A 25,718-nucleotide genomic window follows, 5' to 3' on the forward strand; every position below is an offset into this window, starting at 1 on the left:
TTTAAAATAAGATTTTTTTAAAAAAAATTGTCAAAAACAAAGAAAATGGGCTATCAGTGTAAAAATCACATAAAACCTGAAGCAAATCCATTAAATGACTATTAGGGTTTGTTTTTTTTTTAAAAAAAGCAGATGTTTTATAAAGATTCTGTGTTTTGCTACAAACTTAAATCTCCAAGAGATATTATTGCTTATCAAGTATATACCCAGTGAAATTTTGTGAAGATTTAGGGGGTCCATCAAGCTAGAGTATAGTTAAGCATTTTGAGGAAATAATTAGCTGGGCTAAAACGGCAACTTTCTAACCTTTTTTTTCATATTACACCTGGAAGGATACATCTATATTAGGTTTGCAGCAATAGATACCTGGCACATCCTTTCTTGCCTATAATTTGCACTTTTTTTCTGGAAGAAGAGCTGGGAATGGATTTTTCAAGTAATGTGGTCACATTACTTTGAATTATTTTGTCTATTATCGTATTTCCATATATTATTATTTTTAAAACTCAACAACAACTAAGAAACACAATTACACCATATCCGATGTTTTGGAAATCTTGTTTGACATCTCTGAAACCAAAATGTAACAAATAAAAATAAAACCCAAAGACTACGATACCTGGGTAAAGGTCATGGACATGTCCCGGTGATTGTTGGACAGTGCTGGCAGAAACATCATGGGGAGATGATGGGACCTGAATAGGCTGGATACTCAGGCAGTCATTGAGAATGTCTTGGTCAAGTTCTGTAGTGGCACGCAACTGAAAGCAAAGCAGAAGGTCAGGCCAGAACGTTGCCTAGATCACAAGATGGCCTGCTAGCATCTTTTTAAAATGGATTTATTTCCAGTGCTGCAACCAAGGGGAAGAGAGGCCAGAAGTTTGTCTTTCACCATGTCATACCTTAAGACTTATAGATACTAAGGATTCCCCTTTTACAGCCAATAATACAGAATTCAAACCTGGAAACTTGATTACCTATCACCATGATGCCACGTGTGCCAGAGGTGGCATGCAGAGCCCTCTCTGTGGGCACATGGGCCGTCACCAGCTGCTCTTCTGGTTTCTGAAAAATGGCCGGAAAATGGGTCAAAAAACAGCTGAAAAACATCCCGAAAAAGGCCCCCCAAATGACCTGAAAACACCTAGAAAAATGGCAAAAAACAAAAAACAAAAAACAAGGCCGTTTTTTGGGCCAAAAACAGCCTGAAAACTGCCCCAAAATGGCCCCAAAATGGCCAATAAAACAGCATATGTGCGCTCTGGTGTGCCCACATGCATACACACACGTTCTGGTTTGGGCACAATGCCGAAAAGGTTCGCCATCACTGGCCTATTATATGTACTAACAGTAAAAAAGAAAAAAAGGGGGGGGGGGAAATATAATTACATCTACCTCTTAAAACCATTCTAATTTGGAGAATATAGAATTCAGAGTTTGTATTGTGACTGAATAACAGTGGCTGGTTGCCAGCTGCCAGTTCAGTTTATCCTAACTTCAAATATAATTCTTCAGTATTTTCTCCTATAAAGCTGTATGTTATATCTAGGGTATATCTTCCCTAGAACTTTCTATAATTTTGGAGATATAGACAAAGCAAAACAGCACTATTAACACTAAACTTTAAAATAATTCTTTATACTTGGGATTTTGTCTAAGATTATACTAAGCAGCTATTTTAAAAAAGTAAAAAGATACGCAAAGGGGTTTTTTTGTACATCATTTCTCATTTATCTCCATCCTTCATCTCAGAATAAGATGTTTCTCATACTGTAACCAGCCATTTTCATCGCTTTCATGCATATGTATGTTTGAGGTCAAAGCTACGTATTCTTTTTATTCAAATTCTTAGTCTATATTCTGCAGTTAATTTTAATTACTATGAGATATTGTTCAAAAGGGTAGTTTTTCTAAAAAAAAGTTCAAGGCTATATTATTTACCCTGCATATTTACTTCAACAGGGTTTTGTTTATACTTAAGCTTACCGGCAATTTATCAGTTTTATATACCATGAAGGTGACTCTATCTTCCAGAGGTATTAGAAATATTTTCGTGAGGGAGGGAAGAGAAAGGAGTAGAGGGGGAAAAAAGTAGTGTATTATTTTATGGAGAATCCTTTAAAATAATGACCTGAACTTAAGCAGAAAATATGTTTCTTAATATACTGTGAAAAGAAAAAGTATTGGTTTCTTAGCATTAGAAGGACAGTCTAAACTCTAATGGTAAGATTGATTGGAAACCTAAACCTAGTGACTGCATCTTCAAGTCCTCATGATCTATAGACTACAATGGGACAATAGGGTATAGGTAAACAATTAAGGATTTATTCTTGTCCCCTTTTGGTCTATAACTCAGCCTACTCTTTAATAAATTGTTACTCTAAATCAGTGTTTCCCAACCTTGGCTATTTTAAGATGCATGGACTTCAACTCCCAGAATTCCCCAGCTAGTATGCCTGGTTGAGGAATTCTGGGAGTTGAAGTCCATACATCTTCAAAGGGTCAAGTTTGGGAAACACTGCTCTAAATTCACCAGCATTTCTTCCCAAATGCTGGTTTCAACCCTCAGTAATGGTCATATGTATACAAAGACATTTCAACCTTCAGCAAAATCATGACTGCACTCAGAAGTAATCATCAATGGAGTTAATGTCCAGATAAATGTGCAGAGGATTGGAGTCTATTTAATTTTTATTTTAGATAGGACTCTTATTTTAACAAAATACATTCTATATCTGGAAACAAGAGCACTTCCCAGGAACAAAGTATTCTAGAAAACAAGGCGCCATCTACACTAATTTATTTTATTTTTTTCTTGACAGTTCTTCTAATTTTTATAAGCTCTCAGAACAATGAATGGAAATTCAATTCCCATCATTTTCTCATTTCATATTTGATTGGATAATCACCCATGATTTGGTAAAGCAAGTAGATGTAATTAGAAGGGAACAACGGCCTTAAATTCCTCAATTTTCGGTTGATTATACTTGAATGGAAAAACAGATTTAAGTTGATGTGAAGCATGAACAAACTTCCCAACACAAAAGCTATTAAAACTTTTCTTTTCATTTTTCTTATCACTTATCATAAATTTCTGTTTGCCTTATGGAGACTCAAAATAATCTTTATTGTTCAGTAGAAATCAGATGCCACTAAAATATGCTTCTCAATACATTCAGCCAGGAGAAAAATACTTGATATTTGTTCATTCTTGCAGATAACTTTGTTATAAAACCATGCTAGAAGGAATCATAGTGCATTTATTACTTTACTTCCTATTGTATCATTTAAAAAGTCCTTGCGAAGACTGACATTATAGTTAGATAAGCACTATGGAGCCAAATGAGAAGGGTTAAATGTGATGTTCTTTTCTAAATGCAGAATTAGTCAACAATCTATGGCAGAATCAGTGCTATAACGTCACATAATACTAATACAGAAATTGAGACTTAAATATTTAAAGTCCACACAATATCCAGAGATGGGAGAAGAAAATGTAAAAATGCACCATTTCTGCTTATAAATTTTTCACTACTGGGTAAGGGATCACCAGAATACTTATCCTTAAGGTGCACTCTTCATAATTCATAAAAAAATATTAAGGTTTATTCTGGTTATGTGCTAAGTAGATAAATATCTCAAGGATACTTTTCCACCTAAAACCTGAGTGAGCTTTATCTTTAACACACCAATTTTACCCAGTTTACAATATGAGATTTCCAAACATTAGCACTTCTGGTGTCCTTTCTGGCCAAGTCTTAATCAGATGTGGAAGAAATATACTATATTTGTTTTCTCATATTTGTTTGGTGTTTGCTGCATGTTTACAAATATAATAGAAAATACAGAGGTCTTCCAAGCAAGTTTCATTAGATGATAGTCTGGTCTAAGGTAACATATATATGAATTCAACTTTTCCTAACCATTTTGTATAATAGGTTCACCTCAAATTATTTTCCGTGAACAGGCATTGTCACACACAGATTTTATGAAATGAAAGTCTAAGGACAGTCTCTACCTGCTCTCATAAGTAGACTTATAAAATCTTTTCATGATGGCAGATAGCAGGAAGCTTTCAACATGATATTCTTCCTTCTTTATCTTCAAGACTTTGGCATTTTGGCCTTCAATGGTTGAATCTTAGTATACATCAGTGCTGCATTGCAATATATCTTCAAAATCCCTTCCCTACATTACATGCTGTTATAGTTTTTATAATTTAGTTCATTTGTCAATCACTACTCATATTTTCCAGTGATCACATGTATTTGTTTCCTTTCTGATAGTAACAAGGTACCTCTAATAGATAATGTGTTATTAGAATAAAAGAAGAGATATGCTAATTTAATCTAAAATCTAATCTAAATCCATAGCCAGTTTGGTATAGTGGTTAAGATGCTGGACTAGAAATTGAAAACTGGGTGTTCTCTGAGGCATGGAAGCGAGCTGAGTGACTTTGGGCCAGTCACTGTCTCTCACACCAACCCATCTGACAGGCTTGCTGTAATGAAAAGATGAGAACATTATATATGTCATCACGGGTTGCACTAAATAGAGGCAGGGTATAAATCTAGTAATAGAAATAAGTAATAAAATAAGGAAGCATTCTGTCCCCATTATAAGAAAGATGCCAATAGGGGAAGCTGTCAAACAAGTTAAGAGCGCAATAGCATCCAGGAAATGAAATTCAAAGGGAATTTTATCTCCTTTACTGGACATTGCATGTAGCCAGTATGACCAGGAGGCATTAACTCTTTCAAGGACATCCAGATTAACAGCTACCCTTATTCCTTTTCTTTGAGCGACAGTGTACAGTGCATATTCATCATTCATAGTCACTAAATGACTAATGAGATTTCTGTTTTATGTACTTTGGTTTCCTCTTATCATTTTAGTAAGTGCTGAAATCACAAATATTGTTATTTTTCCTCAGAGGAAAATGCTTTAGCACCCGCCTTCACATTTATTCCATTTCTACAGCATCTTTTTCAAGGCCAATAAACAGTATTCTAACTGTGTGCACCGATTTATATACTGTAAAGGGAATATACTGGCAGTTATATTTTTGTTCTCTTTCCATTAAATCCACACATGAAGTTTGTTTGTTCAGAATCTGCATACAGAGTAGACAAGATCTATCCAGCAAGATCTTCTTCCTGGCTAGTTATTTGTTGTTTACTGTATATTCAAAGTCACACTTATTTTGCCCCATAAGCATCCCTTTGTCCTAACTTACAATGCATCATGTTTGTATTTTAATATTCATCCACACTGGATAAATATTTTTGAGGTTCTTCTCTGTCCCTTTCTTATTCATCCTAAATAATTGAAGGTTATCAGCAAACCTGGGCATCTCACTGTGAATTATCTATTATTCATTATATTTATTATTAATTATATATATTATCCATTTTTCTAGGTCAGGTTGCAGTTGGTTGCTAATTAATATAAGACGTAGTGAGTTTTTTATTTGTAATCCTTTCCTTTGTGAAATCAACTAAGATAACCTACTTTGGTTCTATGTAATTAACATGGCTGTCACACAATAAAGAAGCATCAACATGCCTCTAAATCTAAGATTTATTTTTACACAAGACTGGGTAGCTTTCTTTAAGCAGAACAGCATAATATATCAAGAAATGTCTTGAGTCTACAGTATCCTAAAGGAATAAATTAGTGTATATTAATAATTATTGATGACAGTAGTAATTCAGACAGATCAGTGGAGGCCCTAGCACAATTTATTTATTTGTACCTGTGGTACAAATTCAATAGTCTCTGAGTTGCAGTAATTCGAATTACTGTTGTAATATTAGTAAGAAAAAGATAGAGGGGAGAAGGCTAATCCTGTGATCATTTTCAACATTAGTTTTTTTGTTTTAGATTCAGCAGAATCAAAAGAATTGGCTGATTTTGGTCTGAAGTTTGGCATTAAATAGCATGATTACATTCCTTAAAGTCTTCCCACCCCCCTCCCCATCACTAATCCTCTTCCGCCAGCATCCTTGTCCTTTGCTCCACACTTTCTGATTTATATTCCATTTTGAGAACAGGAAGTAAAGAGATTAAAGTTGAGGATTAAAACACTTACTCTTTACAACATTTTTGTGAAGAATGGCTTCTTAGTTGCCATGGGCACTGCTTAGTGACCCTTAGCCTCCAAATGCAATTCCTCTTGCATTAATGAAATATTTTGATTGAATGCCATAGAAAACAAATGAGTGGAAATTATTTCTTTTGTTGTTCTTAGTGTCCCTTTTTGTAATTTTAACAATGAAATGAGAAATAGTTTTGAAAAAAGGCAATTAAAACTAAAAATTAATGTTGCAAAGCCAATTTTGGACTTTGAAGAATCTATATTTTAAAAAAAGGAAATAAGAGTGATGGTAAGGCAAGTGAAATGAAGCATTCTGTAACTGAATCCGCTGTCATATTTTATATATTGTATCATGTTGAAATTCTGTTATTTTTTCAATGTTTTTTTTTACCTCGCATTTTAAGAAAGGAAGTCTTGTAGCTAATATTTTAAAAGTTTACAGAATAAAAATGACTATTTTTCTGGAAGAGGAGCAGTTAAAAAAAACCTCTATCGTTGAGAAATTAAATACAAAGATTTAAAAAAAAATATGCCTGATTTTAGATAACATTATTGCAATTGATACTTATTATCAAAAAGATTCTGATAAAGGATCAATCCAAGGATTTTGCTTATAAAAATGTGTACTTTCAAACTACCCAAGCAAACATACATATGAAAGGCCAGTTGAGGTATTTTAATGCAGAAAAAAATTCAATTCCCTTTTCTCCCGAACGCCTGGCTGTGGAAATAGTGTAAGAATTTAATAAGTAAATAATAATATAATAATATAATAAAAAATAAAAAAGTAAGAATTTAATAAGTAAATAAGAACTCATTGCTCCTTTGTGATACCCCAAACTTTCATTAAAGTAGACCCAAGACTGTATAATGATAGGATCAGTTTTGGATTACTTTATTTATATTTTCAATGACTGCCTGACTTTCCTAAAAAGAAAAGGAAGAAAAGGAAAGGAAAAGGGGGAAAAAAGGAAAGGATTCTGCTGACTGAGTTTCATTCTATCTTTCCCCAGCCTTGTGATCACCAGATGTACTGAGACTATAATTCCCAGTCAGCATTTTTGAAAATAACATGGATGCAACAGAGAACCATGATTAAATATGGCCTGGTCATTTGTTTTGCTGCATGCAGTCAGAGACGATATAAAGCAGCTGCATCTGAACTGTGATGGTTCAGATATATCCACGTTTTAAGATGGGATTTGATCATCTAAATCAAGCTATAATAATCAGAGCTTTGTATAATCAGTTAGTGAGCAATGAGTGGAGTCTGAGAGGGAAACAGCATATTGTCCATTCATTTATGTGTAATTCCCCTCCTGCACGATAGAAAGGATTGTACGGTTTACTAAACAAATGTGACATGAAAGAGGACTGGTGCAATTATAAATAATTAACAAGTTATACCTCTATAGAAGTCTGATTTTGTGAAAGAAAAATAGCTTTAAAAGAAGGTTTTGCTTCTAGAAAATACCATTTTTCATACAGTCTCCCCCAGGGCTGCCCAAAGCATTTTACTGCCCGAGGTAAAGAATATTTTTCTCTTAGCTAATGTGCAGAAATAGGACTATGTTTTATTTCAACATCAGTGAAAGGACAGGATGCCACTACTACAAGCAACAGACCTGGCTTGGCCATCTGGTGCTCATAACTTCAATATCAATAAATTCAGTATCAAAGCAGAAGGAAACATCTTTGCAGCCAGTTAGAATTAAACATTAATGTTATCTATCTTTTTATATGGATAAATTTATAATGAATGTTATACTCCTCCTAAGGTCAGAAAAAAAAATTCTTTTAAAATTGTAAAGAAATTTAAACAGGGAAATCTAGTGTATTGTTGGCTCTCTCTAAACAATGCAATTTTAACAAAATGATACCCATTAAAATATCCATTAAAATAAAAATTGACACAATTAATATTTATTTATCTAGCAAACATTGATAAAAGCAAAATTTAAAATGAGTTCTGATATCTGTATAGAAAGCACAATTATTACATCACAAGATCATGGCAGGTATATATATCCTTAAGAGCAGAGAGTACAATTTATAAACTTGATATATTAAAAAAGCTGAAATTTTATCTTTCTTGAAGTTAGATATTAGAATCATGTCTGTGGATTTCTTTTTAGCATTATCTGGATGGCTCCCTAGAATGGCAGCATCTCATCAAACTCTGGAAAAATAAATTTAATTTGCGGAACAAATAAATTTCCTGATTTTTTTTATAGCACCAATTTCTAAAATTTATCTTAATAGAATTTTATCTGCTGCTGTTTTAAATTTCCACAAATGGAAAGAATTTCAGAAATCATCAAAACAATTTTTATCCAACTGTTAAGTATAAATATGGCAGAACATTTTAATTCCAATGTAGCAGTTTTCTCTGTTCTAATGTCACTCCAATGTATGGGAACTAAAACTTATAAGCAATCTGGAAATTCCAGGAATTCTACTCCTAAAACAGCAGCAGGAATTAGAAAATTACAATAAGACAAATTGGAAATTACAAATTAGATAACAACATACTGTAGGAATGGCAGCAAATATAATTTCAAAACATGGGTGGCTTTCTTGGAAGAAACAGATCATGTGATCCGTAAGAATGAAAATGTGCTTGTACATGTTCATTGCAGCCTAGCAGGCCTTCTACCCCAATCTTATTTATTTGATATGATACATTATTTCAATTAAAACTGAAAAACTATCTTTCTGCAAAGTAAAGCACAAACTTTAGGCATAATCTGCATTGCTAAAAGCAAAACATATCAGGCTGCAGCTCAGCATTTAGTTTGTCTTTTGGTATAAGAGTATTTTATGATTGGCCAAACCCACCAGGGCAACCATTTTGTGAGTGAACCACAAAATGATCTTAAAATATGCCTATTTGTCCCAAAAGGACAATCAATAGTATATTCAGAATTGTTCTATTTTCATAGATTCAGACTGACCACATTTTAATATAAATTTCAACTTGATTAAATGATATTACTATAAAATATGAAGCACTATTCTAAATAATTATCATTATATAATTATAAGTAATTATATCACTATTACAGACAATAGCAAAGCCACTGCTCCATCAAGAAATATACCTTGATAATAACTGATAATAAGTCTCTTTTTCATATTTAATCCAACTTGAACTTTTAAAAAATAATTTTACCTTCCATTGACTCAAACTGGATAAAAAACACCCCTCACCTATTTTAAGTTTTATTTTGGAGGTAGTGGAATAAATTAAGGGAATAAATAAAAAATGCACAGATTCAGGATTCAGGGCTTTGAGTTGAAACAAGCCACAGACCTAAGAGGGAAGGAGTGGACTTCACTCCTGAACTGGCCTTCTTGATCAGAAAGGGGAGGGCATATGTGTATATTCATAGGTGTTCATATCCATACTGTGTGTGTGTGTGTGTGTGTGTGTGTGCGTGTGTGCGCAGCCAATTGCTTCTCCATATCAGTTGTGTTAAGCAAGTACATCTGATTTTGGCAAGCTTATGATAAACTTTTGGTATCATAGAACTGGAAGAGGTCATTTAGGCCATAGGATCAATTGTTGCTCAAGGCATTCCTCACATCAAGTGGAGGAGTGTTGGTCATCTCCTTTGGAATTTGGTTCCACATCAAGAAAATGCCTTTGTTGTTAAGAATCTGCATTAACTTAAGGCCACTGTCGTATGACCTGCATTTTGATGACAGTCAACAGTTTGTTGGCTTTGTTCTGTATGTCACTCCTTCAGGTAATTATAAAATGCTATCTTCCTCAAACCTTTCAAGTTCTTTGCAACACAATTTCACTAGTTTGACTTTCATCCATCCATGGCAGTGTAACACTGGGGAGACTCAGGTCTTCTCCCACCCTCAATCATGAAAGCTCAACGGGAGACTTTGGGCCAGTCATTCTCTCTCTCCTCAATCTGTCTCATGCAGTTGTTCAGGCAACAAAATAAATGAAGATCCCCATACAAACAAATCACCTTGAACTCCTTTAGGAAATATAAGGTATTCATCTAAACATTGACTATAATAACAATGCCATTGTTGGGGGGCAATTTTTTGTCTTCTACAGACCTGGATTTAGATTGCAGGTTATCTTGCACAAGATCAGTTAGAATCAGGTTTACTTGAGAAGAACACAGGTATTTGTAGCTCATGCCACAAATTGCACCCCTTTAGTGCAAGATCACAATGCACTAGAAAGGAGACTGCAGGGCCGATGCTTTTAATCAGACCAATAGACATAGACATGCTGCTGACCAAGGAAAAATCAATTGCTGGTCATCCTTTGAATAAGCTTGTATCCTATTTATGGCATCTATTTTTTGTTATAATTTCTAATTATAAAATTGGAATAAGTGTTTAACACTATTGAAAATGCTTTTAGATGCATTCACAGGGAAGAGATATTACCTGCAAACACAAAGTTCATTAGCTTTTCTATAATCTCCTTGGATATGGTATGCGTTCATTGTACTAGTTGCAGCTATGCATGGCATGTAAAGTTCATTCTACATTTCTACTAAAGGCTCAACTGAATTCCCAGAAGGAAAAGCAAAATGCTATAATGATTCACTAGGATACTGGCAATCTCAGCGTAGCCACATGCTGACACAATTACTGGAAATCAGCTGTACTGGAATCTAGAGCCATGTTTATCATTAAGGACTTGCCAAGATTTCCTGAAGTAAGAACATGGGTTTTGGCATATATCCTTGAATTTCTAATATGTTCATGGCATTTTGAAGGACAAGCTATATCTTAAGAGAGAAAAATAATGTCATTTTATGGGCAAAGGGAAGGTTAAGAAAGCGGATTAGAGGCAGTCAAGCAGGATAAATTAAACAAATCCATGACTAACTGGGTGTAACAGCAAAGGATCTCATTCTGTTCAGCTGAATGGTTCCCTAGGGCTGGATCTATTACTTCTCTGAGCTTTTTATCACCTTGGAATTTTTATGGTTTTGATGAATTCTCATTTTTCTAAAAAAAATTTTTTTTTATTAAATAAATTTTCTTCTTTAATTAAAGACATAAATAACTTTTATTCTGACTTTCATTATTCCTTACATTTTTTATTATTATACAAGGAAATATTTCAAAGAATGAAGCATAAAGTAAATGTCACTTTTCAAGATATTGTAAGTATACTGTAACATTAATATTACATATTATAGCTTCAAGTTATTTTCACACTCTTTTGATCACTAATATGAATACTTTTTTCTTTTTGTTCAGCAAATATATTTTGAATGCCAGCTGAAAGATTAAAAGAATGCAAAAGCAAAACAAGAATGAAGCCACAGTATCATAAATAATTGAAACTAAACTGAGTCTTCTATCCCATCCCATTTCATTATTTGGTGGATTGAGAGGCTTCAGAATAGTAAAAAACTAACATGAGCCTGTAAGGAAAACAATATGCAATATACAGAGCAGAACCACATGTCTAAAGCAATAATAAATAACTATTTAGACATAAGGGATGCATTGTTTTATAGTCATAGAAAAGAATTGGAAGCGGATGTTGAAGAGGTTTGTCACGGATTTCTTTTGAAATGAAATGGTATGATGGAATCTGATGTGGCAAAAACAATTGCTTAATTCATGGAGTTTGCCAATGTCTGTTCAAATATTGGCTCAAAAATTATGTATAAAATGTTTATCTTTAAGAAAGATGAGTACAAAAATTATACATAGAACAAGAAATGCATGTATTTGAGGAAATAGTATACAAGGTATTATTTATATATAGACACACACACACACACAGAGACATATGTACACACAAAGAGACATATACACATATGTAGGAAAACTTATAAATGGACAATGGCAGATTTGGGGGGAGGTTTAATAATGATGCAAACGTTTGCCAGTTGCAACATACTAATGCATGCAGGCTAGAAACTATTCTGCTATAATGTAAGTTCTCTATTCATCATTATCAGTGTGCAAACGAAAACTGTTTCTGTTGATGGCTGTGTTATTACAGGTGCTTTTCATATGACATTGAGAGCTGCACATGATTCACTTGGCAGAGAAGTCTATGAAGGTTACCTTTTTTCTGGCCTGCAAATCTTTAGAAGAATGGGCCTTTACATGTTTTCTTAGAGAACTTGGATCTGTGTATCGTTTGGTACAGCCAGGAATCTGACAAGCATAAGGTTTCTAAAAAATGAAAAGAAATAACGAGTCACAAATTAAGTTAAGGTTGTACATCTGAAATGGCAATATTGCAAATATCATTCATAAAACCAGAAAAAGAAAGACCATGAAGATTCTGGCACAGAAAAAGAAAGTTGGCATGAAAGAGAATGAACATTTTAAATTTTATGTTATACTCCTTCTCATTCCATATCTTATGGTTTAAACAAGATAATTGGCTACCTACCTTAGATACTGTAGCAATGTCATGCTCAAGTATAATTGTGAAAGTCCACATGCTGACATACAAGCTTGATTCAAAACTTTTAGTCACATGTTCCCTCACTGTGGAAAAGTTATAGCCCTAACATTACACATGCTGATTAATCTCTTGGGACAAGAGTCTCCAAAAATGGATCGTATAGCTATAGGTGTAGCTAAATTCTGCACCAACTGAAAAAATGTTCCAAATTCCATAGTGGATTGCATAGATGTAGCTAAGGGTCCAAAGGTTTTGTTCCTGAAGATTTCCAGGAGGCCTACTGAATATGGGACTATTGGAAGTGCTCAACTTCTGAGACATGGTTTCTTAGTGGAATCATCATGCTTGCATGTTGGGAAAATAAATGCATGAGTAAAATTTTTGAGCCAGACTATTATGTAGTATTTATAAAAAAACAAAGTTCAGTATGGTTGAGTAAGGACAAACCTACAGGACCATGTACCAGTGGAATAAATATGCTATCAGTGTAAAAAGGCAGAGGCAGAAAGGACTTATTTTATATTCAGTGGGGTCTTTAGTTCCGGTCAAAAAGTGGTTGTCAGAATGGTTGCCTCATTGGCAACCGCCAACAGTGTGACTAAAATTTAACCTGTTTTATGGGAGTCGTATGCAATGCATATAAAAGCCAGGTGGGGTGTCAATTGCACCGTGACATTCATCATTTTAGCTTTTATAATGTGGACATGCATTTTACATATTGATCAAATAAATTCTCTGCCATCACTACTTGTACTTACAATTATGCATCCCTCATATAAAACTTTAGTTTAGTCAGAAAATATATCTCTTTAGAAGTTCAGGTAAAGAAGTTGTAGTAAAGTCCCAGACATAGAGATACAGAGGAAACCTGCTTCAGAAAGAGAGAATGAAGGGGAAAGGTTAGTCTGGGATATGGCAGAAGAAAAAGAAAAAGAAGCTTAAATATATTAAAAGCCGTATAACAATTTTTCAGAGGTATAAAAAACTTTTTTTGAAATATCCATGCACTAATTAAAACATGATGGCTATAAATAATCCCTGGGAGAAAAAATAAAAATGTCAACATTTATTTTTTTATTTGTTTTTAAGAACACACTCCACTTTAAGGTTTAATTTCTAAGAATTGTTTCTATCATTCCAATTATCTTCATGGGTAACATTCCCAGTATCCTTGGTTTACAATGTTGTTCAGGTTTTTTTTCCTGTGGATCAGACACTTCCTGTTGATTTTTAATTTTGATGATTTTCTAATTTGATCCATTCAGATAACCAATGTTATGGTTCCCAAATGAAAATTCCAATACTAAAGCAAATATACTCCCAGCTGTATACAGTATCTACTAGATATAGCATGAAGCAACTTACTCAGATAAGTCTTGGCAACTTCAAGTAATAAGATTTAACCAAATGGGGGGCTGTGTTACAATGATTCTGTGCATCTGAAATAATTTTGAGGATTTCAAAATCTAACATATATACATCTCTCATTGTTTCCCTATATACTTTTGTATTATAGAAATTTCCAAATATTTTGAGTATATATGAGAATTGTATGAAATCATTCTAAGAACTACTTGTAAAGTCCTAAAAACAATCGTCCAATCTTTCTGCTTGAAGTGTTAATGTGTCATAGCTTAATAAAGGTTCTCTCCAGTTGCTCGGGGGGGGGGAGGGTCTCCTGACATCATTTGAGCCAATTTGGTCTAGCATTTAAGGTGCCAGCCTAGAAAGTGGGAGACTATGAGTTCAAGTCCCGCCTTAGCCACGAAAGCCAGGAGGATGACTTTAGCCCAGTCACTCTCTCTCAACCCAAATCACTTCACGGGGTTATTGTAGGAAAAATAGAGAAAGAAGTATTGGATATGTTCACCACTTTGGGTTGTTTGTAAAAAAAATAATAAAGGTAGGATACAAACAAACAAATAAATGAATGAATGTGTATGCTTAGAGGAAGACCCCCTTTGTTCAGGACTATTTCCGTTTTGCTTCAGGAATAATCTCAACAAAAGTGTCTTCTGTGCAGGCACATTTAGGTCCAAATGCCACCAGGAGCATCCTTACGACAGTATCAAGCTATCTACAGGACACTGTCCTCAATGTTTCAAGGTGTTGGGTTCAGAAGGTGCTTCAGTTTGTTCCATGAACTACATACCTGTAACTGTCGATTCATATTTTCCATATACTACAGGTTTCTGGGCATAACTGGTAATATAGCATAAACTCATGTTATCTGGGAATGCCTTGTTATACAGAATGACCTCAAAGAAGTGAGTTGAATAATCTTCCCTATTATGTAAATTCTGTCAGCATTTTAATATTTTTATTTTTAAACCAGTCTCTGATTTGTTGCAATTTCTTTATTGTCCATTCTCTTTTGTAAGGCCTATTTTTAATGTCCTAATTAAACCTTGCCAATTGTCCGTGTTACTCTGTTGGAAAGAGAGAAATGGATCTTTAAAATAGAAATATAAAATATTAGTACACTTCATTCATTTTATTTGAGTCTGTGCAGGTTTGACAGAAAGAAGGATGCTGAATTATATTAAGTTATATAATTCATATTTACCAGAAAAATAGTGGAATATCAGGTTGAGTCCTAAGCTTTCAAGTACTTTCATTATTATTATGTAGTGTTTAGCACTAACTTTCCCCTAAACATAAGAGCATACTTCATCTTCTGTATCTGGACCCATGGCCTTCATTCTCAATTTTGCACCACTTCTGTTATGGTAAGTATGAGAGGAAGCACTATATCACATTTATTTATTTAATTGCTATACAGGATACTGTAGCGCCTTTATTTTTTTATTCAGATCTACTCCTCCTAGGTTTTCTGCATATCTCTTTAGGCAATCAAATCATGCCCTATGCAGGGCTTTGAAGCAGCCATGAATTTTTAGGAGTGAGTATCTGGATGCCCCAATGGAGTCTTTTTCAACTGGACTTCCATGTACCCAAGACTTCTGTGAGAAATTGTGAGGGGTTCTGCAAGAGGTCGTGAAAAAAAACTTTTTTATCTTTAATGTATCATGAGCTGCAAATACAATGTTTTTTATGCAGGGATTTTCTATGACCTGAAAATTATTTCAAGGGTTCCTTAAGGGGGGGAAAAGGTTGAGAAAGGCTGCCTTAACATGATATATGGAAACCTTTGTTTGTAGGCAGATGGATTTGTGAAAGGAAAATGGGTGAGAGAACTGGAGAGCATTACTCTATATCACAAGAAAACTAATCTGCATCTTACAGTATAAAAATTCTGTATACAGTAGGCAGCCTGAGCCTCTTAGACTTATAAAAGGAAAGGCCTATCACAGGAGTGTCAAAGTCAAGGCCCGGGGGCCGGATCCCGCCTGAGGAGTACTTAGATCTGGCCCGTGGGGCCACCCTGGAAACTGCAAAGGACTGGCCCACGGTGCTTCTGCCAGTGAAAACGGGTTCCCGAGCTCCATTTTCGGCTGCCACAGCTTCCTGCAACTCTCTGCCAGTGAAAATGGAGCTTGGGAGCCCATTTTCACTGGCAGAGCACTCGGGCCACCACAGGGCCCCCGATAGAAGTGATGTCGAGCTGGCCACGCCCATCCCAGCCTCCCGAGGTCAAACACAACCCTGATGCGGCCCTCAATAAAATTGAGTTTGATACCCCTGACCTATCACAATGATCTCTTTTCTTATAACAAAAACTGAATTTCAAAACAACCTGAATAACATGAGCAAACACCCTTCTATAGGGGTTCCATTGTAAGTCCCCATTTTATGTGCACTTAATAAACAATATGTCTGTAAGATATTGCAAGATATAGCAAAATATTATCTAAAATCACATTCTTCCCTTACAGTGTCCAGGTGCGTCCTCTGGTGCTTGGCTCGGTCGCTGGAATTACTGAATGCTTTATGACAGCCTTGATGCTGGCAAAGGTAAGGTTTTTCTCCAGTGTGGCTCCTTAAGTGAATCTTCAGATTTTCTAGTCTAGAAAAGGCCTTCTTGCAGCCTTCGAACTGGGAAACAAAATAAAATTTCTAAGATTGAAGGAAGGGAATTTTCTTCTCTTTGCACACATGTTGCCTACAGTATATATTCATGTCATAAAGAGAACCCCAGCCATGTCTACTGTCCCGGCTTCTACACATTAATGAGTACATCCATATTTCTGAAAAGAGCATATATAAATGCTTCAAATGTGCATGATCATTCCTAATTTCTCTACCTACCGCAATTTATTGAATATCAATGTGGGGCTTGTAGTGTTGGGTTTTCAGACAAACTCTTATGGTGTATACTAGAGTCAGTTTTAGATGTGGTCAAATAATACAGAAAGTCATTAATAATACAATTATATATCTTTTTTTTCAGAAGTCAGTCAGTCCCATTAAGTTAATTAGGACTTATTGTCAGATAATTCAGCCAATTTTCATCTCTGTGCATATACAATTATCACATTCTGCAAGAACACAGGATATAATTGTGATCTTAAAAAATGAGGCAAAATAGAAATATAATATGCCCTATTTTTTTGTATAAAAGTAAAATTATGCTTTAGCACCCATATATCATCCTAAAATTAGCTTTATACATTAATGGGGCAATTAATACAACATATTTCTTTCCTATATAGAACAAAACATTTCTCCCTTTATCTTTCCCCTTAATGCTGAATATTTTTTGGAGTAGGTTCCTTTCTACAAGCATCTGCTACTAAATCCATGACAATGGGTATTGGAGCATTTTCAAAAATATCATAATAGAGAAAAAAATTAGAATCATGCCTTCTGAACATAACATGAATAGTTTGCTAAATGGGTTTAAACTAAACTTAAGCTTAGTTTGCTTATTCCTTATAGAACTATAATTAGATGAAGAAACAAGAAACTAAGTTTTCTTCAGTCATATTTTCAAACTGAAATGTTAATAACCTATGAGTTATTAGATATAGCTTTGAAGTTCAAGTGACGACTTTTTCTGCAATTCATCATTTTAATACATGTCAATTTTTTGCTGTTTTTAAGACTATTGGAGAGAAGTAAACCTGAGCCATCTAACTTTATGGAAGTATTAACATATAATAATAATGTTCATCATCATTATTATTGAAATGTTTTCCTAGTTATTATGTTGTATTTGGTGTTGTATGTTCAAATTGAAGCTGTAATCTAATTCATAAAGGCAATTGTTGGACCACTACGTTCTATTGTTCTTGCCAGTAAGAGTTAAATAGTATGAGAAATATATTTAAATGTAGAACCATGAGTTACTATGTTAATTTAATCTGAAAAGTTTTGCACATGTAGAGAAGCTATGCAAACAGTTGTATATTCATAATTTAAATCAATGTGATTTTAGTTTTATTTTTCTGTTGGATTTGCTGCAAGCTTTCATAAACCTCCCATTTTCAATTACTGCTGGATATTATTTCATTTAGAAAAAAACAATATGTTCTCTAAATGCCTTGTCCTAACTGAGGGGAAATATAATTTATTTGTATTGTGCACAATATTTTATTCTGACTCCTTCCTTTCTTACCAAATGCCACTGCAGAAGATTCCATTTGTAGTAGTTGACCCCATTGGGGGAAGATCTTAACCCTTTCCCTCCAGCTGTTATTCAGTAAAAATGCTTTTGTGAATGGAGAAAATGTATGGATATGGAAAAGGAAGCTGAGAAGAAGCAAATGGATATCTTTTGAGCAGAGAAACTGCCAGGAGGAGTTGAGCACCTTTCTTTTGAAGGAAAAAGTACATCTTAGTGGTTTGGGATTAAACATGAGATGTTAGCACCTGTACAATCCTTTTTACAGTCAGATAATAAAGTATTTTTTAAATAACACCCAACACATGATTAGGAAGATAATGCACGTTGTAAATATGAATAAAGGTAAAAATAAAGGTTTCCCTGTCCAGGGCGCGGTGCTCATCTCCATTTTTTGGCCGAGGGAGCCAGACTTGTCCAAAGATATTTTCCATGATTATGTGGCCAGAATGGCTATACGCCAAAGGCGCATGGAACACTGTTACCTTCCCATTGAAGTGATACCTATTAATCTCTTGCATTTGCGTGCTTTTGAACTGCTAGCTGGGGAGAAACTGGGGGCAGGAACGGGGGGGGGGCAGGAACTTGGACAAAGAGGCTTTACCCAAATATGGGTAAAACTGACTAAAACCAGAGCAGTGCAAGCAGATTAAGGCTGATATTATTTCATTTATGATCCTCTCTTATTTATCACTGATAAAGTGAGCTCACTTAGTTCTTTCAAACAGAACCATTTTAGAATTATTCTCAAGCCTTTCATAAACACAAATCAGAAAGTTTTTATACATACATGGTTGAAGATAACTTCATTTGGACCAGTCTAAAAAACAGATCTGTTAGTCCGAGTCTCTCTCTCTCTCTCTCTCTCTCTCTCTCTCTCTCTCTCTCTCTCTCTCTCTCTCTCTCTCTGTCTCTCTCTCAGTCAGTCTCTCTCTCTCTCTCTGTGTGCGTGTGTTTGACTGTCTCTCTCTCTCTCTCTAACACACACACACATATGACTAGTTCATCAGGAGTGAAAAAAAATCAAGTCAGGCATGCAAAGAATGTAGGCATACTTTATGTATTGCCCTGCTCAACCATTCTCAGACAAGCCAATTGTAAAAAAAACAAAAAAAAAAAACAAAACAAAATTTTTGAACATCAGTTTATACACAGGTATATACAGTACCCAGTACAAATAGTGTATATAACTATGTCATACTATACTGTAAAACACCATTGAAAAGTTTTAAATGAGAAGCAATATATAAAATAAATAAATAACTCAGTATAATGTTGCTCATGTAATAATTTAACATGTGCATTTAAAACTTTCTCCACTGCTTCATCAAAATAATCAAAATACTGTTTACCTCCATCTGTTATATTCATCTAATAGCAATATCATAATTTTGAGCTCACCTTTTTAAAGAGAAATCCTGAAAACAAAGGGAGGCATTTTTAATGATAAAGCAAATCTTCTGAATTATAAACATTCTGTGTACGTTATATTTAAATACAAGATATTGGGCTCTGTTTTATTCAGAATGCATTTCCCTAACAGTCTAAAATTCATTCTCAGTAGAATATCTTAAACATAAGTATTATCCTCAAAGTGCTGGCTGGACAATCTCAATCATGCTAAATAGGATTTGAATTAATTAAAGCTGAAATCGTTGAGAATATTTACCTGGAAAAAAGATACAGTTTAACTTCAGGTGACATTTAGTCAGGTTTTTATCTCTGCAATTGCACTCATGAGCTAATCTACCTGAGGGGAAAAACTTCCTTTCAGAACAATGATATTTATACCTGATTTTGCATAAATTTAAAGAGAATTGCCCAGATTATGCATCATTTGCACTAGATAAACCTGCATAAATTACACATACATACAAAGACACACATACATTTCATGTTTCTAGATTGCTCTCTCCCTCAAGGAGGGGCTCTGAGAGATGTACAGAATAATCAACATATAAAACACCATATATCCTGGCTTGTGAAAACAATTATCAAATTAACTTGTTTGGAACAGGGTTTCAATGAAACTTCACAAATATAGTCTTGATTGATTTAGCTGTTATTTCTGTGAAGATAATTAATATGATAGAAAATTTCTTGGAAAATAAGTTCTTTCTGTATACATCAGCTGCTAATAATTTCAAATCCATGTGGAACAATCAAAAGGAAAAGAGGAAATTAGCTCAGTAGCAAATATTTTATTAGGAAAAACTAGCATTGGTTTTTTCCCCCCTATTCTGCTACCTTGTTTTTGGTCTCATTTTTATTTAGAGTTAATATTATTGTCATAAGCTTCTAATGATATCCACTTGATGACAACATGCTACTCCAAAGACTCATTATGTTCAAGTTCAGATTTCTGAACATTTCAAATATGTTCAAATTTTATGCAGAAACTCATCCTAACTCTCACATGGGAATAAATCTAACCAATCTCAAGGGGTTGGAGTAAGCTCTTTTGCATATCTGATCTTACTGTTGTTCAGTCACTTCTGAGTGTTTGTGAACTTGACAAACAGTATTAAGCCAGGATAGTCTGTCAGTAACTGTTTCTTTGATCTCATGTTTGTGTTAAACTCATGTTTGTGTCATCAGTGTAGTGATTACATCTAGCTCCATTGTCTTCTTTTGATTTCGTTTTGATCGCCTTTGATTTTTTCAAACATGTGGGAAATGATTCCTGCTTTTTTATTATATTCAAAATACTTAAGTTTTAGCTTTAGCTTCATTGTCAGTGCTTCATTGATCAGACTAGTTTTACTTCATCTAGTATTACGTGCCCTATTTGCAGTCCAAAGTATTCTCAGAAATTTTCTCCACAACCACAATTCATAGGGTCGCCATTTTTTTTTAAAAAAAATCAGTCTTTCTGATGAAACAGTTTTCACAACTCTATTCTATAACATATATTATAATAGCTCTATAAAGCCCTACAAAGCATGGGGCCAAGCTATTTATGGAATCAGCTTCACCCCATCACAGGAGCCTGTCACATTTGATCATGCAGGGAAGGTATGCTGTAGACCCTATCAGTCAAAGAATGTCAACTGGCACGGTCTAAGGAAGACAGCTTTTTTGTCACTGCCACGTTATGGAACATCCCTTCCCCAAAGATGAGGCAGACCCTCCCCCTCTTCTGGTCTTCCACAAAGGGTCAAAACTTGCTCTGTGTTGGGGGTGAGGGGCACAAAGGATCAAGCGATTCTGGAGCTGGCTGGCCCTCCCTCTGTCTTTATTAGTCAATGTTAAATGGTCATCTCAGATTTTTTAAAATTTCTTTGAAATGTTATAATCTCACAATTTTAAAGTGTTTAATTCTAAATTAATGTAATATTCTAATGTTAATGTTATATGCTGATTATACTGTACACCACCCCGAGCCCCTCCTTGAGAGAGACGGGTGGTCTAGAAACATAAAACATAAAAAAATAATTAACAAGGATAACTATATTTTTATAATATATATGTTGTTTATAAATATAGAGAGTGAAGACGATGGAGATAGTAGGAGCCATTACCCAAGTGACGAGGAGAAAAACAAAGTCTAAAAGAAATAGAAAGTATGTGAAAACAGCTCAGACAGATACCTTCTTAACAGACATGGGTATAAGCGGAGGAAGTACAGCACAATCAGACTTGCAAGACTCTATTATACTCACACTCATTGAAAGTAGTCTTAGCATACTTCCATATATTTTCTGGTTACTTTGGACTTAAGATATGTTTTTCCCTTTTTCACTTTGGTAATGGAACTTGCCTATATCAGTCAAAATCATCTTCTTTACTCTCTACAATAATATTATCACTCAGAACAAGTAAAATTAGCTATATCTAAGCTGGGACAAGGGATGCGGTGGCTCAGTGGCTAAGACGCTGAGCTTGTCAATTGAAAGGTCCGCAGTTCAATGGTTCAAATCCCTAGTGCCGCGTAACGGGATGAGCTCCTGTTACTTGTCCCAGCTTCTGCCAACATAGCAGTTCGAAAGCACGTAAAAAAAAATGCAAGTAGAAAAAATAGGGACCACCTTTGGTGGGAAGGTAACAGCATTCCATGCACCTTTGGCGTTTAGTCATGCCGGCCACATGACCACGGAGATGTCTTCAGACAGCGCTGGCTCTTTGGCTTTGAAACGGAGATGAGAACTGCCCCCTAGAGTTGGGAACAATTAGCACATATGTGCAAGGGAAACCTTTACCTTTACCTTTTTATCCTGGGACATAACTGATTTAAAAATACTGGGAGGATTAGATGGTCCTGGAGAAGTTTGGTTCTGGACTATTTTATTCATTATTTATTTGATTTATATAGTCACCCATCTCACATAAGTAACTGTAGGCAACTGACAATAAAAGATAAAATACCTGATATAAAAGTAAAAACACATAAGAGCCAAACAACATAAAAACAACCATCAGCAAATGCAAGAGAGCACACTCTCAGTATAAAAAGTCTGAGTCCCTTTCAGGGTTTTGTGAAAAGCTAACTGAGTGGGGCAAGTTTACCAATACCCAAAAGCAATTTAAGCCAATGCGGATTGAAGCCAATGAGGATTGAAAGCAATGGTGTCTCATGTGCCAAGTAACCCATGGCATTGACTACCTGCACTGTTGCATTCTGCACCAGATGAAGCTTCCAAATACTCCACAAAGGCAACCCCATGTATTCTATTATAATGTAGCATTAATGTATAATAGTACATAAAGTGTTATGTACAAGCATAAGTATCTTGATTTTGTCTTGGTAGGTAATGAGCTACCAATGAAAGTTGTTGTACAGTTCTCAAAAAGCAACATTCATCATCTACGATGCCATATCCAGATCCACCTTCAATTCCCTAAACATCTTTAAGAGTCATAGCTAGCAATCACATTCTTTATGGATATTGTGGTATCTGATGTCAGGTAGGTACTGTATTATGTATTATGAAGTTATGATTCAGATATCATAATTTCCTGTCCCCTTTGAATGTTCTTATTTAAAAGCTACCCCATTAAGTGCTGTCATTATTGTCAGAATCTGCACTATTCTGGTGAACTTTATTTTAATCTGCAGTCCTGTGCACATTTAAATTGTTGTCTCATGAAAAGCAATAGGAATTTCTTGTAGGTAGTCAGGCAGAGTGCATTATATTTAAAAACGAAACTATTATTGTTTAGAAAAAAAGCAAGGAAAGGAAAACAGCAATTTCTCCTAAAATTTATTAAAATCTCTATAAACATGCACTTTATGACCAAAAGCATCATTTGCCTAATGGAAGAGACAGTCCTTAAAATAAATGGTTATGTTTTAATGTCTTCAATATGTTTAGATAAATTAACACTGATTTTAATTACAACTTGAAGAGTTTTTACTAAAATGAAATATTGGTTTTAGTGTAATTGGCTGTTATTTATTCTCAGTGACATTGGTTTTAAATGACTGGCATAGAAAATCAGAGTGCGAACAGATAGAAATAGCTCGTCTAAAATGAAATCTGTCTTTTCAGACAGGAGAAATTAAAGACTGGCTTAGAAACTTCACTAAATAAATTAGCAACCAAGTAAATTCTTATGCTTTTACATTTCTGCACTTTTGTAGTTAAAAAATAAAAACAGATATACCAGCGATATATTTGAACTTCACATGAGCAGGGACATTTAATTTACAGAGGAGAAAGGTAATGAAAATGGCATGGGTAATCTTGTTAATATAACCTCTGTTTCTTCATTCAAGTCCATTCCTCTAAATCAGGGGTGTCAAACTCGATTTCATTGAGGGCCACATCAGGGTTGTGTTTGATCTCAGGGGGCCGGTTGGGCATGACCAGGGTGGGCATGGCCAGCTCAACATCACTTGTATCAGGGGGGCACCTATGGTGGCCAAGTGCTAAGGCAGGACTTCTCTCAAACCCTCCCTCCCTCTTATTATAATCTCCTTCCTTCCTTCCTTCCTTCCTTCCTTCCTTCCTTCCTTCCTTCCTTCCTCCTTCCCCTCTTTCCTTATTTTCCCTTCCTTGCTCTCTTCCCATCTTCCCATCTTTTTCTTTGTCTTTCCTCTTTCCCTTTCTCCTTTTCCCTTTCCTGTCCCTTCTTGGATGCAAAAGGGGAAACATTTCTCCTTTTGTTTTGTTTTGCCTTCTGCCAGTGAAAACAGAGCCCGAAAATGGAGCCTGTGCCCCGTTTTTGCTGGCAGAGGGCTGCAGGAGGCTGTCGCGCCAAAAATGGAGCCTGGGAGGGCTGCGTGTGGGCCTCCCAAGCTCCGTTTTTCCTGGCAGTGGCACTGCGAGCCAGTCCTTTGTTGTTTCCAGGGCGGCCCTGCAGGCCAGATCTAAGCACCCCGCGAGCCGCATCCAGCCCATGGGCCTTGAGTTTGACACCCCTGCTCTAAGTCTATCTAACTCAGTTTATGCAACCAAACTATGTCCTATGTAGGACTGCTCTTAATTGAAATGCCATGGATTTTCAGGAGGAAAGAACACCTGGATTCTTTAATGTTATAAATGGAAAGGCTTTGTTTAGACTGATCAGTTTGTGAAAAGGAGGAAAGCAGTGCATTAACATTGGAGGATTATGGCAGTATTGCCCAACACATAACAAAACTAGCTTTCATCTTACAACATAAAAATGCACAATAGGCAGACTGTTAAGAGTTATAAGAGAAAATAAGATAGTAGAGAGGTTTAACTGGGAGCGAGGTAGGTTACAGCTGTATAGTAATCTGCTTCACTGATAAAATTGTATTCTTATTTATCACATAACTTGCTTGACACAATTCTGTTCTGATCTATTCTTTAACTGTTTAAAATGTTTTATTTGTTTTAAATATTATAGATAAAACTATGCTCTGGCATTAGGAAGAGAATAGAAAGGGAAAGTAGGCTCTCCATGAATACAAATTCTGCAATATCCCTCATAGTTTAAGAGGTATAACAAAACCAGTTCATTTTTGGTACAAATTGACAAGCAAATTCTTAGATTAGGGCAGTGGTGAAATCCAATTTTTTTTTACTACCGCTTCTGTGGATGTGGCTTGGTGGGCGTGGGCGTGGCTTGGTGGGTGTGGCAGGGGAAGGATACTACAGAATCTCCATTTCCACCCCACTCCAGGGGAAGGATACTGCAAAATCTCCATTCCCACCCCACTCCGGGGGAAGGATACTGCAAAATCCCCATTCCTTCCCCACTCCTGGGGGAAGGATATTGCAAAATTTCCATCCCCACCCCACTCTGGGACCAGCCAGAGGAGGTATTTGCTGGTTCTCCGAACTACTCAAAATTTCTGCTACCAGTTCTCCAAACTGCTCAAAATTTCTGCTACCAGTTCTCCAGAATCTGTCAGAACCTGCTGGATTTCACCCCTGGATTAGGGATTATATTCTCTCCAAGATTACCAGCAAAATAATTGGGCATCGATAAGAGAATATGAGCTATTTTTCAAGATGATTTTTAGCATAAGCATTAAAAAAGAACAATATTTTCCAATATTTTAAATTTTAATTTAATTTAAATTTTACTGACAAAGCATATGCCTAAAAAATGAAATAATGCAAAGTAAAAAGCTATGCGGTGTGTGGAAAAAAGAAAAAAGGCATTTAAATCACAGCAGATAGAATGAATGAATGAATCCACCAATAGCATAATAATACAATTCAAATTTTGAAATTTAAAATTTTGAGATTTTCCCTAATTTTTACAGAATC

The 25,718-nt window shown here is 35.2% G+C and overlaps 1 protein-coding gene across 11 annotated transcripts in view; it reads right to left on the reverse strand.

The window, feature by feature from the left end:
• Nucleotides 1-25,718, reverse strand: part of GLIS3 (GLIS family zinc finger 3) — a 148,534-nt gene that overhangs the window by 28,404 nt on the left and 94,412 nt on the right. For all 11 annotated transcript variants that reach the window (XM_087886189.1, XM_034410329.3, XM_087886186.1 and 8 more), the window contains 3 exons: nucleotides 16,347-16,508; nucleotides 12,164-12,274; nucleotides 620-761 (listed from right to left, as the gene is read on the reverse strand). In XM_087886189.1, the coding sequence (XP_087742315.1) occupies nucleotides 620-761; nucleotides 12,164-12,274; nucleotides 16,347-16,508 (415 nt within the window). The remainder of the gene's footprint in view (nucleotides 1-619; nucleotides 762-12,163; nucleotides 12,275-16,346; nucleotides 16,509-25,718) is intronic.

This window comes from Pantherophis guttatus, chromosome 2 (genome assembly GCF_059756535.1).
Source record: "Pantherophis guttatus breed Tessera chromosome 2, ASM5975653v1, whole genome shotgun sequence".
Lineage (NCBI taxonomy): Eukaryota > Metazoa > Chordata > Lepidosauria > Squamata > Colubridae > Pantherophis > Pantherophis guttatus.